The sequence below is a fragment of the Notamacropus eugenii genome, chromosome 4 (assembly GCF_028372415.1).
Source record: "Notamacropus eugenii isolate mMacEug1 chromosome 4, mMacEug1.pri_v2, whole genome shotgun sequence".
In the NCBI taxonomy this organism is placed as follows: Eukaryota; Metazoa; Chordata; class Mammalia; order Diprotodontia; family Macropodidae; genus Notamacropus; species Notamacropus eugenii.
In genome coordinates this window covers 433,975,681-433,991,059 of record NC_092875.1, presented here as the reverse complement: position 1 = coordinate 433,991,059, position 15,379 = coordinate 433,975,681, and the positions used below count along the sequence as shown (strand labels likewise).

At 40.8% G+C, this 15,379-nt stretch overlaps 1 protein-coding gene across 2 annotated transcripts in view; it reads right to left on the bottom strand.

Annotated features, from left to right (window-relative positions):
* Positions 1-8,920, bottom strand: part of TXNL1 (thioredoxin like 1) — a 42,686-nt gene extending 33,766 nt beyond the window's left edge. Inside the window, exon 1 of one of the 2 annotated variants that reach the window (XM_072605975.1) lies at positions 8,575-8,920. In XM_072605975.1, coding sequence (XP_072462076.1) covers positions 8,575-8,672 — 98 coding nt within the window. In that variant the 5' untranslated portion in view covers positions 8,673-8,920. The remainder of the gene's footprint in view (positions 1-8,574) is intronic. The other variant, XM_072605973.1, reaches the window with a different exon arrangement.
* Between the last annotated feature and the right edge of the window lie 6,459 nt (positions 8,921-15,379).

Genomic DNA, 15,379 nt, shown 5'->3' with positions numbered 1-15,379 from the left:
AATTCTCTAATTAAAGTATTTAGAGCACATTTCATATGACTATACATAGCCTGAGTACCTTCCCTTAAGAACTGTATGTTCATTTCACTAAGACCATTTATCAAGTGATCCCCAATATGGAAAAAAAAAATGGTCCTAAGAAGCTCACACTCTAATGGAGTAGACAATATGTAAATAATTATGCTCATGTAAGGTATATACAATGTAAATGGAAAGTAATCTCAGAGGAAAGGCACTGGGGGAGAGGGTGGGGACAAAGGAGTAGGGGAATGGGAAAAGGTCTCCCTTAAATGACAGGGTTTATAAGCTAAGTCTTACAAGCTAAGTCTTAAGGGTTAGGGAAACCCAAAGGCAGAGGTGAGGAGGATACTAGTGAAAATACACTGTCAGGATCCTGTATAACAGCAACTGGTCAAGCTGAAGTGAAAATTACACAACACAAGTACTTTCTGTTCAAAGTCCATTTTTTAAACGGTCAAAAGATATGAACAGGCAGTTTTCAGATAAAGAAATTAAAGTGATTTATACTCATATGAAAAAATACTCTAAATCAATATTGATTAGAGAAATGCAAATTAAAACAACTCTGAGGTACCACATCACACTTATCAGATTGGCTAACAAGACCAAACAAGAAAATGATAAATGTTGAAGGTATGGGAAAATTGGAACTCTAATGCATTGTTGGTGGAGTTGTGAACTGATCCAACCATTCTAGAGAGCAATTTGGAACTATACCCAAGGGCTATAAAAGTGCATCCAGAAATACCACTTCTAGGTAGATCTTTCCCAAAGAGATCATAAAAATGAAGAAAGGACACACATGTACAAAAACATTTATAGCAGCTCTTTTTGTGGTAGCCCAGAATTGGAAATTGAGGGAATGTCCATCAATTGGGGAATGGTTGAACAAGTTGTGGTATATGAATGTAATGTAATACTATTCTGCTATAAGAAATGATGAACAGGCAGACTTCAGAAAAACCTGGAAAGACTTGCATGAGCTGATGCTGAGTGAAATGAGCAGAACCAGGAAAGCATTGTACACACTAAATGCAACATTTTGTGTTGACCAACTCTGGCAGATTTAGCTCTTCTCAGTAATGCAATAATATAAGACAATCTAAACGACTCATGATGGAAAATACTATCCACATCCAGAGAAAGAACTATGGAGTCTGAATAAAGATCAAAGAATATTATTTTTCCTTTTTTCTTTTGGTTTTTCTCTTTTGTTTTAATTCCCCTTTACAACATGACTAATGTGGAAATATGTATAATATGATTGTATAGGCCATAATATGGCCTATATTAGATTGCACAGTCTTGGCGAGGGTGGAGAGGAAAAAAATTTAAAACTCAAAATCTTATAAAAGTGAATATTGAAAATTAAATATATATTTATATATGGGGGAAAAATCATGAAATATTACAATCTGAGATAAATCAAAATTTACATTTTAATAGGGATAAAGCCTGGAGCTGTGATTTTAAGTATAGCAAACTCCTCCCCCCAGTACAAGTCAGCACCTTCTCTAGAACTTACATAGTCTTAGAGACAGTGAATGGCTCTGTGAGCCTAAGTAAATCATTTAAACTCGCAGTATCCCAGGCAACTCTTTAACACTATTACTTAACAGATTATCAAATATTCTACCACTAGTAGGAGAAGTAGGCTCACCCTATACCAAATGAATTAACAGGTATGGAGAAAAGGATTAAGAAAAAAGTGTATCACCACACTAGCCTGTGTGTGTGTGTGTGTGTGTGTGTGTGTGTGTGTGTGTGTGTGTGTGTGTGTGTGTGTGTGTGTGTGAGAGAGAGAGAGAGAGAGAGAGAGAGAAAGAAAGAGAGAGAGAGAGAGAGAGAGAGAGAGAGAGAGAGACAGAAAAATCCAGAAATGCAGAGAGAAATAGAGAGAAAGGGACAAAGGATAGAAAGGCAGAGACAGAGAGATACTGAGTCACAAAGCCAGATAGACAGAGGTTGGTGTATAAAGAACCACACCTGAATCAGAAAGACCTGATGAAGAAACTGAGGTCCAGGTAGTGGCTAGCCCAGGATAACAAAGAATAAGCAACTAAGCTCAAGCCCCACCTCTGACCCTGAGCAAGTCCCTTAATCTCTAGGTGCAGCAAAGACTGTAACTGGAGAGAAGACAATACAACATTCGGAGTTCTTGGTATCAATGCAATCACACATCCACAAAATGAAAGGAAAGAAATTAAGTTTATCAAAACCAAAACCAAAGGAATATTAATAGCTTACATTTACAGACTTTAAGTTGACAAGGTTTTAAAACTCAATCTTACTCTCTTTGATCCCCTAACAAGGATTACTCACATTTTACAGAACAGGAAACTAAAGTCAAGTTGATTTGCTAATGTTCCATAGCAAACTAGGACAATCAGAATTTAAACTCAAAAGATTCTTAACATCAAGATCTCTCTCATCTTTTGTCTTTTCACCCTCAGGGCCTATCCAACACCTATCCAACTTCCAGTCCATTGATTTTTATAAATCAAAATGCTTAAAAGAAAAATCCACTTATTCTAATTGAAAGTCCTCAACCCATAGGTTTTCTGTTAATTTAGGTTAAATTTAAAAAAAAATTTAAATATATAAAAGTAAAGGAACACAATTGTGCTCTAAGAAATGATGAACAAGACGGTTTCAGAGAAACTGCATAAGCTGATGCCAACTTAAAGTTCAGAACCAGGAAAAGTTTATACAATAACAATTTTAAAAAAGACTTAAGAACTTTGATCACCCAATGACCAGTCATGATTCCAAAAGAATTATGCTACCCACTTCCTAACACAATGGCAATGAACTCAGGGTACAGATTGAGAAATTTTTTGGATATGGACAACATGGGATATATATGTATTTGTTAGAAGGGTTCTCCCCCCCCCCCCTTTTCTTGTAAGGAATATGGGAGTAGGGAGAGAAAATAGATTCTTGTTAATTAAAAAAAATAAACAAACACAGACAGAAACAACATAAAATATCTTTTAGTAGCAATAACTACCATATTAAACTAGGCTCCTTTAAAATTGTTAAAAACCATAACTTCAGACAGCTCTAATAATTACTACTCCTATTCAAGCAGGATTTACATTTTAACCAGATTTTCCTTTGTACAAACACCCTACTCCAGAAATGAAATCAAATTTCACTCATTCCTAACAAAATGCTGGTGGCAGGGAGGGAAGGATTCAAGTTATTTTCCATATATTGGCACTCTTACAGATAAACCAACCTTTTCATGCTTTGAACTGGCAACATCATCACCATTAGAAGTTTCTCTAATCAAGAATCTCTCATGCTTTATTTTTGCCCAAAAAGAGAGTTAAATTAAAGGAAGAACAGGAAGTACCCTAACAAGGGTAAGTGAAAAAGATAAGTCAACATATATCCCCGGTCCTTTCTGCCCTTTTTTTCTCCTTTCAACTTTTCTAGACTACAGAAACAGAGCTATTCAGTGCCCCTTAAGGCAAAGGAGTAAAGAATTGGGATAGGAGGCAACAATATCTAATCTTCCTTTGCCAGACAATGGGCCCTAATCTGAACTATGAAGGAAAGGAAGTCTTAAATGTTTTTTTTTTTTAAAGAAACAAAGAAACAAAAATAGCATTATAAATATTTGTATTAGAAAAGGGAAGGCAGGGAGTCAGGAGAATTTCAATGTAAAAACAAGGATCTAAAGACAAAGTAGGGAATCAATCTCTTTCACAATATTTAAAGACTGTGACAAAGATGAAAAAAAGGGATAGACCAGCAAACACTTGGAGCTAACCAACAGACAAGATTCTATACAGAGATGAGGAAACAGATGTTTGTCTTCCAAGTAAATGACACAGAGACACAAGCACTGCTATGTGAAAAATCTACCAGTCAGAAGAAGGCATAAAGGGCAGATTGGTAGGGCCTTGCTTAAGGTTACACCAAGACAGTTTTTTTGTCACTCTGAAAATAAAGAGGCCTGCTCTTTTCCTAGAGTATTCTTTTAGAATGTGGCAGAGGATCTCCAAAGACTTGTTAAAGTCTCCCTATTTCTGGAGTCACACAGACACAACACATGGTCACAAATATTACCCCCAAAAAGACCCTAGATGATTAAAGATCACAAGCACTTAGGAAAGAAACTGAACGGGTGGTTGCCCCTTCTACATTTCCCTATTTCTATAGAGGGCATCTTCATTCTTCCAAGGCTGCTATCTTTGATTCCTCATTTTTCCTCACCCCTCTTATCTAATCAGGGCAGCTAGATGGCAAATGGATAGAGTGAAAGGCCTGGAATCAGAAGGACCTGAGTTCAAATCTGGCCTCAGAGACTGGGCAAGTCATTTAACCATTTGCCTCAGTTCCTCATCTGTAAAATAAGCTGGAGAAAGAAATTCGCCAAGAAAACCCCAAATCAGGTCACAAAGCTGGGAGACTCAACTTAATTAATCTGCTGGCAAACTTTACTTAAACTGCATCTACTTCATCTCTCAATTCTGATACCTCCTCTACTCAGTGCTACCACCTTAGTTCAAGTTCTCATTATCTCCCACGTAGGTTCCTGCAATAGCTTAATTGGTCTCTGCCAAAGTAATTTCCCTTAAATGTAACTCTGACCACAATAATCTTGTACACCATAAACCCTACTGGCTCCCTATTGCTTCCAGAATCAAATCTTAACTCCTGTTTAGCTGTTAAGGCACTTCACAATTTGATCGGAACCTATCCTTCCAGTTTCACTATATTCTTCTCTCCCCATGCTCTTCAGTCTAGCCAAACTGGCATTCTCTGTTCATCACATCTTGTCTCCATGCCTTTGCCCCAGTTATCTCCTACACCTGATATGCACTCCCCCCTGACCTATGCCTCATAGAATCCCCCTCCTTCCTTAAATGAAACTCAAAGATCACCATTTACATGAAAACTTTCCAGACAGCCCCTAATGCTAGTGCCCTCAACCACTACCTTGAATCAGAGCGTAACCTTTTTCAGAAAGGAAGTTGTTTTATTCTTTGAATTTAAACACCTTAGCATGGTCTGGTGCTTAATAATTGTTCCCTTATTTGAATGTAGTGATGAGGGATTTCAATTATATAGACTAGTGAGTCCTCAGACAAAGGATAAATAGCTAATATTTTCTCAGATTGCCTTAGTAATAGACAAGAAGCAAAAGGACCAACGAGGGAATTGTCTGTAGTATCAAACTCAAATAGAAAGGGATCCCTGGGGCTGCATGTTGACTTAGAGAAACAAATGTAAGTTAACACTATCTGTGATGAATCACATTCTGGCTATACTTGGGAGCTTTGCAGCTTGTGTCCTCAGTCTTGAGTTTGACTTCTCTAGTGTTCATGACATCCTCAAACACAATGCTGCTTCTGAGCCTCTGTGCGAGCTATTACCCTAACCTGGAATGGTCTCCCTCATCTCCACCTTTTAGAATCCCTTCAAGATTCAGTTTAAAAGCCATCTCTAGACTTCCCAATTTTGCCAGTTATTTTGTAGTCTCCTTCCTTCCATCTCCAAACGTTTTTTGTAAATACTGGGCTTTTTAATTTGTGTACCTGTGGAATGTAAGGTCCCTGAAGGCATGCTTCCTTTTTGCCTTTGTAGCCTCAAGGTAAACCTCAATAAATGAATACTGAATTGCTGAGGTGTATTTTTCTGCTTGGCCCTACTCGGTAGGAGTAGGAATCATAGGTGAAAGGTGCAGAGACAGGTTTCTATATAAGGAAAACCTAATATTTAGTACTATCTAAATGCAAAATGAGTTGATGCAAGAGGACGCTGGCTTCCCTTCATTTTAAGTGAAGGATTAATAACCACTTATTGGAGAAGTAGGAGAGGAATTTTTACTACTGCAAAGTGATTAAGTTGGACCAGATGGCTGTAAAAAGTTTGAGTACTTTTAGTACAGAATCACAAAATTTCAAATTTGGAAGTTTTGTGATTCTGTGTTGAGGTTTTAAACAATTATCACTAATGATGCTTATGAATATCATAAAGGATTTCCTAAGTAGATTTCTAAAGTAAAAACATCTCTAAATTAACTTGTAAAATTCTTCCTTAATTTGAATTTTCAGAAAAAACCAGAAAGGATCCAAATTATTCCATGCACCAAAGTAAACATGACAGAAAAAGACACTGAATAATGTAATACAATTAAATTCACTGGTCAATAACATACAATATTCAACTTAAATAATTTAACTGCCTATGGGCAAAAGCACTGTGCAAGGCTGAGGCTTAAATATTATATATTTTATATATTAATATATTATATTAAATTATTTTGTTATATATTACATATATTATATAAATTATATGTACATGTAACTTATATATTGTATATATATTAACTTATTTCATATAATATTGTATACGGAAATATATTTTAAAATATAAATATACATTATATATATTTTAAAAGTTTCTTCCCTCAAAGTGCTTATATTCTACTGGATGTATTTCAAAACCTTATGGCACAAGATTTCAATTGAAGAAATATTTCCAAAATAGAAAATTTTTCTCTCTAATCCAAAAGCACTAACTAACCATCTATCATTTCCCTTTCTACTTGCTGAGCAAAAATGGAGAATCCTATTTACACAGGAATCCTTAAACTTTTTTTTCTGCCAAAGACTCCTTTAGCAATCTGGTGAAGCCTATGGACCCCTTCTCAGAATGTTTTCAAATGCATAAAATAAAATGCATAATTATGAAGAAAACCAATTATACTTAAAAGAGTTGTCAAAATGCTTCATACAACAAATCCAAAAACATCAGACAACATCTGGTTGGGGAAAACAGGGCCCAACTCTCCTATTCCAGAGACTAGAAACCAGTGATCCAGATTAAATGACGGTCTCACAGTGACAGAGATTGATCTGAACCTAGGTCTTCTGCCTCCAGAGTATTCTCTCTCCACTGTATTCCCTCAAGAACTGGTAAAGAACTTAGTATATCCATGAAATAAAAAATTAGTTTTTTTAAAAAATAACACTCTCACTTCTGCCTTAGCCAAAGGCTATGAAAATCAGTTCTCTTCAATACACAGGTACTACATCCTAGAATTTCAGTTTTATGAAACATTCCAAGTAACCTGCCCAAGTACGTTGCCGGAAAACTCAGTTACCACATGTTGTGGCTGTAGTCCTTGAAGTAACGTGTATGAAATTCAACTCTTGTTTTATTAAAGCTTGGAGGATACAATTGCACCTCAGCAAACGCTGCCAGCTCTGCCACCTAGCCGCCAGGGGCAGAAGTCTCCACTTCAACTTTACTTATCCCCCACCTTCCTTCAAAAGCTGTCTCACCTCCAAGAGGCACAACCATTAAAAATCTATTTCCTATTTTAACAGAATTGAACGGGAAAATGGTGTTTAATGGAAAGTTTTACTTCAGTCACTTCTGCTAGAAAGAAAGCGTTCTTCCAAACTGACAGAATTTGTTACACAGGATCATGAATTTAGGGTTAGAAGGGAGTATATTTATATGCATAAAGTCATTAAATCTACACTAAACAATTCAGAGGACAATTAAATGACATTGGGGTGAAGAAAAACCGATAAGTTCTTGTTCCCTAAAGAGTTTCCTTGTTGAAGTTCCCCCATTCCTATTCGTGTTTTAGCCACAGGTTCCGAAAAATCAGTCCTCTCAGAAATAGATACCTTATGCTAGAACTTGAATCTTAGGCAATAAAATCTAAATATCCTAATATCCTAGGATCCCCTAGTTTCAACACTACTGAAACAATTATACAACTAGTTTACGTTTCCCTAAGTAGCTATCCATTGGGAACTATTTATGAGCCTAAAACAAGTTAACACAATATACACCGACTCCACGGTACGCAAACCCACAACTTGATAAAATTTATGGTAAATCACGCACACAAGGGAGGTCAATAGATAAAATACAATATCAAGAATACTCCTAACGGCCTTGAACCTTTGTAGTTCGCGTCTCGGACTTTTCTGAAAGTTTATTTAAAGGTTTAGTTAACTCCTTCCTGGGATATTTCAAAAACTATCCATAAATAAAACATATCATCAAGCAAACTCCCAAACCCCCAGAATCTTTTTTTTTGGTGGGTCACAGGCTGTTTTGAGTTTACTGAAGTCTATAAATCCCTTCCCGGGACGTTCTGAAATACTGCAAAGGCGGTCAACTATATATAGTGCAATTAAGTGATCAAAACACACACATTTAAAACCCAGTTTAGAGACCCCAGGACCTAGGCCAGACCTACACCTCGAGGGAAAGGGCCCGAGGACCTTCCCCGCCTGTGGGCGATTACGCGGCTACCCCCAGGCCGGGCGAAGGGGAGCGCGGCCTCGGGCGCAGGGCAGTCCCGAGCGCAGAGCAGCGGCAGCCCAGGGTGACAGCCGTCCCCGCCCGGGGAACACGGGGACCGGCCGGGGGCAGGGGCAGGCGCGGCGGGGTCGGAGCGGCGCTCCCCGAGCACGGAGAGTCGCGGCTCCGAGGGGAGGCCTCAGGGCCCGGGGGGGAGGTGGGGCTGAGGCCTAGCGGGAGGCCCGAGGCTCAGGAGCGGGGCCGGGGCCTCACCCTCTCATGGTGAACTTGACCACGGCGAGTCTGGAGCCCGCGCCGCTCAGCTCCGGCTGGAAATCTGGGTCGGTCCCGACCACCTTCACCCCCACCATGGTCGCGGGAGGAGCCTGCAGGGAGCCGAGGCCGCGGAACCACCGGCTTCCGGACCGAGGAGGGACGACACCCCGGGGAAGCGGGGACGGAGACGCGCTGACGCCGCGGCGAACTCTCCCCACCGCGCCCGACGTGCCAAGTCACGCCAGGGACTGAGCGGGGCCGGCGGCCGGGGCGGGGGGCGGGGGACGGGGGGCGGGGAGAGGCGAGGAAAAGAAAGCGTGAGAACACCCAGCAGCCACTGCGCGGGACAGAAGACTTCACTCCGCCTCTCCTCGTCCCCTCCTCCCCGCCCCTCCCCGCGCTCGGGCAGGCGCGACCTTCCGCCCGTCGCGGGAATACGCGCCCGATCTCTGTGCGTCATTTCCGCGCCGCCCTCTGATTTCTCTACCCGCTCTAGTTACGCCCTGGCCCCCAAACTCCCCGCCCAGCGGATGTTGAGCTGCGCAGGCGCAGAGCGCAGTAGTTGGGTCATACGTCATGTCCGTACTGATTGGCAGGTGGGCGAGTCACGTGCATTGCCTTGTGCTGAAGGTCGTTGGGAGGCTCCAGTGAGAGATCGGTGCCCCGGACTGGGCACGGTGTTTGTACGCTGTACGGCCGCATGACAAGTTGAAGTGCTTCCTGGACACGTAGTCACTGGGGAACTTGGATCAGAATTTCGTAACCTCTCAGGCTTAAACCAACTTAAGGGCTGCCAGGAAGACCTGAGTTCAAATCCAGCCTCGGACAGTTACTAGCCTTGTGACCCTGGGCAAGTCGCCTAACCCTGTTTGCCTCAGTCTCCTTATTTGTAAAATGAGCTGGAGAAGGAAATGGCCAACACTCCAGTATCTTCGCCAAGAAAACACCAAATGAGGTCCCAGCCACGAAGCTGCGAGGACCCCATACACCGCAGACCTAACCTCAAAGTGCCATCTAAGTACAGTCCTTGTTAATTATTAAGGCACGCCCTCCTTGCCGTCACCTCTTAGAGTACCTGTCTTCCTTTAAAAAGTAGCTCGGACGCTCTTTTGCTTCAAAGCATTTTTGTCTCTCTCCCGCCCCTCAAAACCTTGTATTTAAATACTTTGTATCCATTTGTGTTATGGCATGTAAATGTATATGTATGTTACACCAAAACCTTGTATTTAAATACTTTGTATCCACTTGTGTTATATCATGTAAATGTATATGTATGTTACACCAAAACCTTGTATTTAAATACTTTGTATCCACTTGTGTTATATCATGTAAATGTATATGTATGCTACACCAAAACCTTGTATTTAAATACTTTGTATCCATTTGTGTTATATAAATGTATATGTATGTTACACAGATGCATTTATACACACACAAACAGTACTGTACGTGCATTGTACATGTACTTGACTTCCCCCATTAGAATGAATGTTCGTTGTAACTAGTTCATACTTTGCTCTTGTATCCTATCTCTTAGCACAATACCTGACACGTGGCAGGTGCCTAATAAAAACTGGACTGATAATCACTCAATCAAGTGTTACATATGTAAAGCAGTTTGTAAACCTTAAAACTCAATACAAATACAAGCTATTATTGCTGCCATAGCATGGTGTTTCACACATGGTAAACAAGTAGGACATGATTGTTGATTTATAGATAGAGACTTTGTTAATAGTAGCAATACCTGTGTTTCTTGCTGGAGGCCACTTTTCCATAAACTAATCTAAAAGTCTACAGGCTTTTATGGCTCACTTTTAAGTAATAAAGGGTCTTAAAACATAGGAACAATTTGAGATAATGGACAAAGAGCTAGGCTTGGAGCTCTAGGCTGATACAATAGATGGATAGATAGATGATAGATGATAGATAGATAGATAGATAGATAGATAGATAGATAGATAGATAGATAATCCCATGCAAACCACTGACATCCCAACGCTCTTGGCCAGCACTTCTTAAACTTAAAATATTGTGAAGATCCCATATGGGGTCCAGAAAAATTTGGCAACAGTTAAAGATTTCTGAACACTCAATGACCAAAAATTAATTCAAAATTAAACACATAATGAATCCAGCACCTCTTGCCCATGTTGCATCCTGTAACTTCACTGCAGCCTTGGTTCTGAACACAAAGCATGTGTGCCATCATGCCACACAATGCCAACAAATGCTGCCTAAATGTGAAAAGGGGTCACAAGTGGAAAAAGTTTAAGATTATCATTTAGAGAGCATGTATCCACCTGCATTGGTAGAGAGAGTCTCCTCATCCTGGAGTTGCCAATGTCAGTAAAATCACAAGATCAGTCCTTATCCCTATTTATGCCTTGGATCTGCAGAATTTTACTGGCAGGGATGGGTGGCTTAAGTAAATGAAACTAAAGACATCTACAAGTCAGGTTCCTCAGAGAACTGGGAACTCTGTGCTCAGTGACTACATCCATTTCCCATATAATATGAGTAACTCCTACATACTTTGAAATCTCTTGATAATCCAAGTCTCTTCTTCTACCCCTGAACAGCCTACTAAATAACTAATACCTGCACTTTTATTAAGTAAAAGTCACTAAAAGAATCTTTCCTGTTTACCATAAAATCAATCATTTTGAATTAGACATCCTATAAGTATCTCAAACTCACAAGGTTCAACACAGAATTCATTATCTTTTCCCAAAAGCCCACCCCTCTTCTGAACTTCCCTAATACTGTCCAGGGCAGCACCATCCTTCTGATGACCCTGGTTCAAAGCCTTAATATTATCAACTCTCCACTCTTACCCCATATAATCTAATCAGTTGCTCTATTTTGTTTCTCTCTCTACAACATCTCCTGTCATTAATGAAGTATTACTATCTGCTTTGTTGCTACACTTTAAGGACCATGGGACCTTTCTATTTGACTTGCAGCCAAAGTGAAATCTTAGCTGATTGGAGGTGGGGCAGTGAGTCTACAAGCCAAATGTTGAAATGTTGCAGGTGGATGGGATGTGAAACATGGTCTGGCTTGGGGCCAGGTAAATAAAATGGATAGTCAAGTTGGTACCCACCAGTAGAGTTAGTACTCACTTAGCCCTATGGTGGGAGTTTCAAAACTGATTAAATTAGCTCCCCTAAGACATTCTAGAAGTATAGTCTGGAGAATACAGTTACAGGTAGAGAGAAGTAGGTCAGTGTCAGGACAGATGGCAAAATGGCCAAGGTGTACAGCTGTATGGAATGGGAAACATGATTTGTCTGGGGCTTAGGACAACAGTTTCAAACTCAGTCCCAAAACTGAGTGGGTTAATTGTCCCAGGGTAAGGGTAAGAGCAGAGAAGGTAGATGACAGGAATAACCCAGGATCAGGATGAAGGGTTGACAATGTGTAAATGATGGAAAGGTATATTGCAAAGGGAAAAAAGGGGAGCTTCCCTCTTATTGTAAAGGGACCTTTCCACAGAACTCACCCTCCCCTCAAGGGGCTCTTTGTGGTCTTGTGCCCCACAGCCAGAGCAGCTTCAGTGCCTAGGCTTTCTGCCATCCCCTAAGTCTGAGCCACTTCAGTGCCTGGAGCAAAGGACCCCTGGCACAGGGCAGCAAAGTTCTGCCCCTGCCAGGAGTTGGAGCCAGAGCCCCGTCTGGATCAGGGTCTGCCCATCAGGGATTTGAAATTATGGAAAGCAAGAACTGTCTGTAGCTTATTATCATCCAGTTCCTCCTCATCTCTCCCTCTCCAAACAATATGCAAACTTCCAAACTCTCTCTCTTCTATGCCAAGCATCGTATCTGGGACTGTTAACCAGTCCAGACAGGATAACATCTCCTTGTTTTGCACCTGCTCCTCAGCTGGCCCTGGGATCTGGAACAGTGGCCTGGGAGGGAGAGCTCCACCCCAGACCTTTGTTTTGAGGGAACAGAGTGAGTCACACTGGATGATTTAAACATACCTGTTTCTGAGGACATCAGCATCCCTCCACGTATGAAACTTTAGCATCATCCTCAGCTCCTCATGCTCAGTCTTCACCTATGCAACCAGCAGCCCTGTCTTCCTTCTCCTTCTACACCATCTCTCGAATCTCTCCCCTTCTCTGTACTCTCACAGCTTCTACCCTAGCTTCACACAAGCTAGGGTAGAGCAAACTTCTTGAAAGCATGGACTGTTATACTTTTCTATTTGTATCCCTAGGACTTTGCACAATAGTAAGTACTTAATAAATGCTTCATTCATTTCACACATAGCTACTACCCTAGCCCTGCCTCACTCAAAACAAAGTCAAGTGCAAGTCATGTCATTATTTCTCTGATGGCATAGTCTTCTTCAACAATGAAGGATGAACACATTACTAGCGACCACCTTAGCATCACCTCACCCATTCAGTTGTAATTAATCTCCTATTTGGTCTCCCTACCTCAAGCCTTTCTCTTATCCAAACTATCCTCCACACAGTGCCAATATGACTTTCCTTAAGTGTGAGTCTAACCATGTCACCCCTCCTCCATACACACTCAATAAACTCATCTGGATAATTCAAATAGATTCCTAGTTGGTTACTCTGCTTCAAGTCTTTCACCTCTCCAATCCACATCGTTCTTCTACTCATTACTTTGGTGGCTCCCTATTTATTGTCTATAGGGTCAAACATAAATAAACTCCTCTATCATTTAAAGTTCCTCACAATGGGGCCCCAACCTACCTTTCCAGATTTATCATACATCACACCCCTTCCTACACTCTGTGATCCAGACAAACTTGCCTTCTTGAGAAATGAAAGGGAATAAATATTTATAAAGGACCTACTTCATGCCAGGCACTAGGCTAAGCCCTTTATAAATATCATCTCATTTGATCTTCACAACAAAGCTGTTATTATCTCCGCTTTATAACTGAGGAAGCTGAGGTTAAGTGACTTGTCACACAGCTAGTCTAAGGCTGGATTGAATTTGAGGTCTTCCTGAAACTGGGGCCAGGGTCTATCCACTGTACCACATAGCTAGCTGTTTGTTTCTGCTTGCTGTTGCAATAGACTAGATGAGAGTCTGAAATAAGGTAAAGGCTACATATATGATTGGAAAGAGAGGGCCAGATGAGAGAGACATTATGGAGGTTGAAGTGATAAAACTTCACAGCTGATTCATCTATATGAAGATAAGGAGGACAAAGCTAGAGTGAGGGTCAAGGATGACTCTGAGGTTATGAACTTTTGTGATTGGAGATTGGCAGTAACCTTGGGAAAGGGGACCTGGATTTGTGGGAGAAAGGGTAATGAGTTCTGCTTTGGATATTTTGAGTTTGAGATGCTTATGGTAACACCTATGGTAAACACAGTTGGAAATGTCCAATAGGCAACTGGTGATACAAAACTGGGAACGCAAGAGAGAAACTAGGACTAGATATAAGGACCTCTCTGCACAGAGATGATAACTGACCTCATGGGAGTTGATGAGGTCACAGAAAGAGCTTGTAAAGAGAAAAAAGCACAGGACTGAGCCTTGGGAGTATAACCATTGTTAGAGGGAGGGACACGGATAATGATCCAAGAAAGGAGCTTGAGGAGTAGCCAGGTAGGTAGCAGGAGAATGAAGAGAGTATCTAGAAGGAGAGGCGTCCAATAGTGTCAACTGTTCCAGAGGGATCAAAAAAGATGAGAATTGAAAAAAAAAAAACCATGGAAAGTAATCTCATTCTAAGTCAAATAAGAATTTAGTCCAAAAAAGTTGGAGCAACATCAAGAAAAAATGAATTCAAAAGATTGTCTTAAGCACCTCAGGGCTCCCCTAGCTAGCTGCCTAGAAGAGGCTTAGTGGGGTCTTCATCTCAAAACATCTCATATCCTGAGCTTTTCAGACCCTAGAAGTTGCCCCATTTCAAATGAAGACCAGAAGGTGGCAGCAGAGAGCAGGTGAGGCTGTAGGGATTCCTGATAGAAAACAATTTTTAAAAGCAAGAGAAACTAAGCACATCCAATCATGGGACAGTGTGATGACATCATTAGAAATTATCTCTTTACTGCAGAATCTAATGGCCTTTGCTGAATCTTCATCTTTCTTGATGTCTCTGCAGTCTTTGACACTGTCAGCCATCCTCTTTTTGATATTCTCTCCCCCTAGGTTTTCATCATATTGCTCTTTCCTGTTTTTCCTATTGTTTGATCAGTCTTTCTCAGTCTCTTTTGTTGGGTCTTCCTTCATGTAGTTTGGCTGTCTGCCCAAGGCTCTGTCCTCGCCCCTCTTATTTCTTATCCCTATACTATTTCACTTGGTGATCTCAGCATCTCCTATAGGTCCAATTATTATTCCCACACAAATAAACTATCTTCTGACCTCCAGTCAGACTTATTGACCTCCAGTCTTGCATCTCCAACTACTTATTGAACATCTCAAACTAGATGGCTTCTAGACAACTCAAACTCAGCATATTCAAAACTGAATTATCTTTCCCCCTAAAACCCTCTCTTCTTCCTAACTTTCCAGTGACTTTCAAGTGTACCACTTTCCTCCCAATCACCCAGGCTTACAACCTAGGTGTTATGCTCAACATCTCATGTTCACACCCCCTATACAATCAGTCATGTCAATTTTCGTGTTTTATATACCTCTTCTTTCCTCTGACACTGCCACCACCTTGGTACAGGTCCTCATCACCTCATTCCTGGACTATTGCCATAGATCTTCTAGGTGGTCTTGACTGTGCCATCTGACCCAATAAACTCCAAAGATTCTGCATTACCTCTATGATCAAATGTTTGGATTTTAAAACCCTTCAT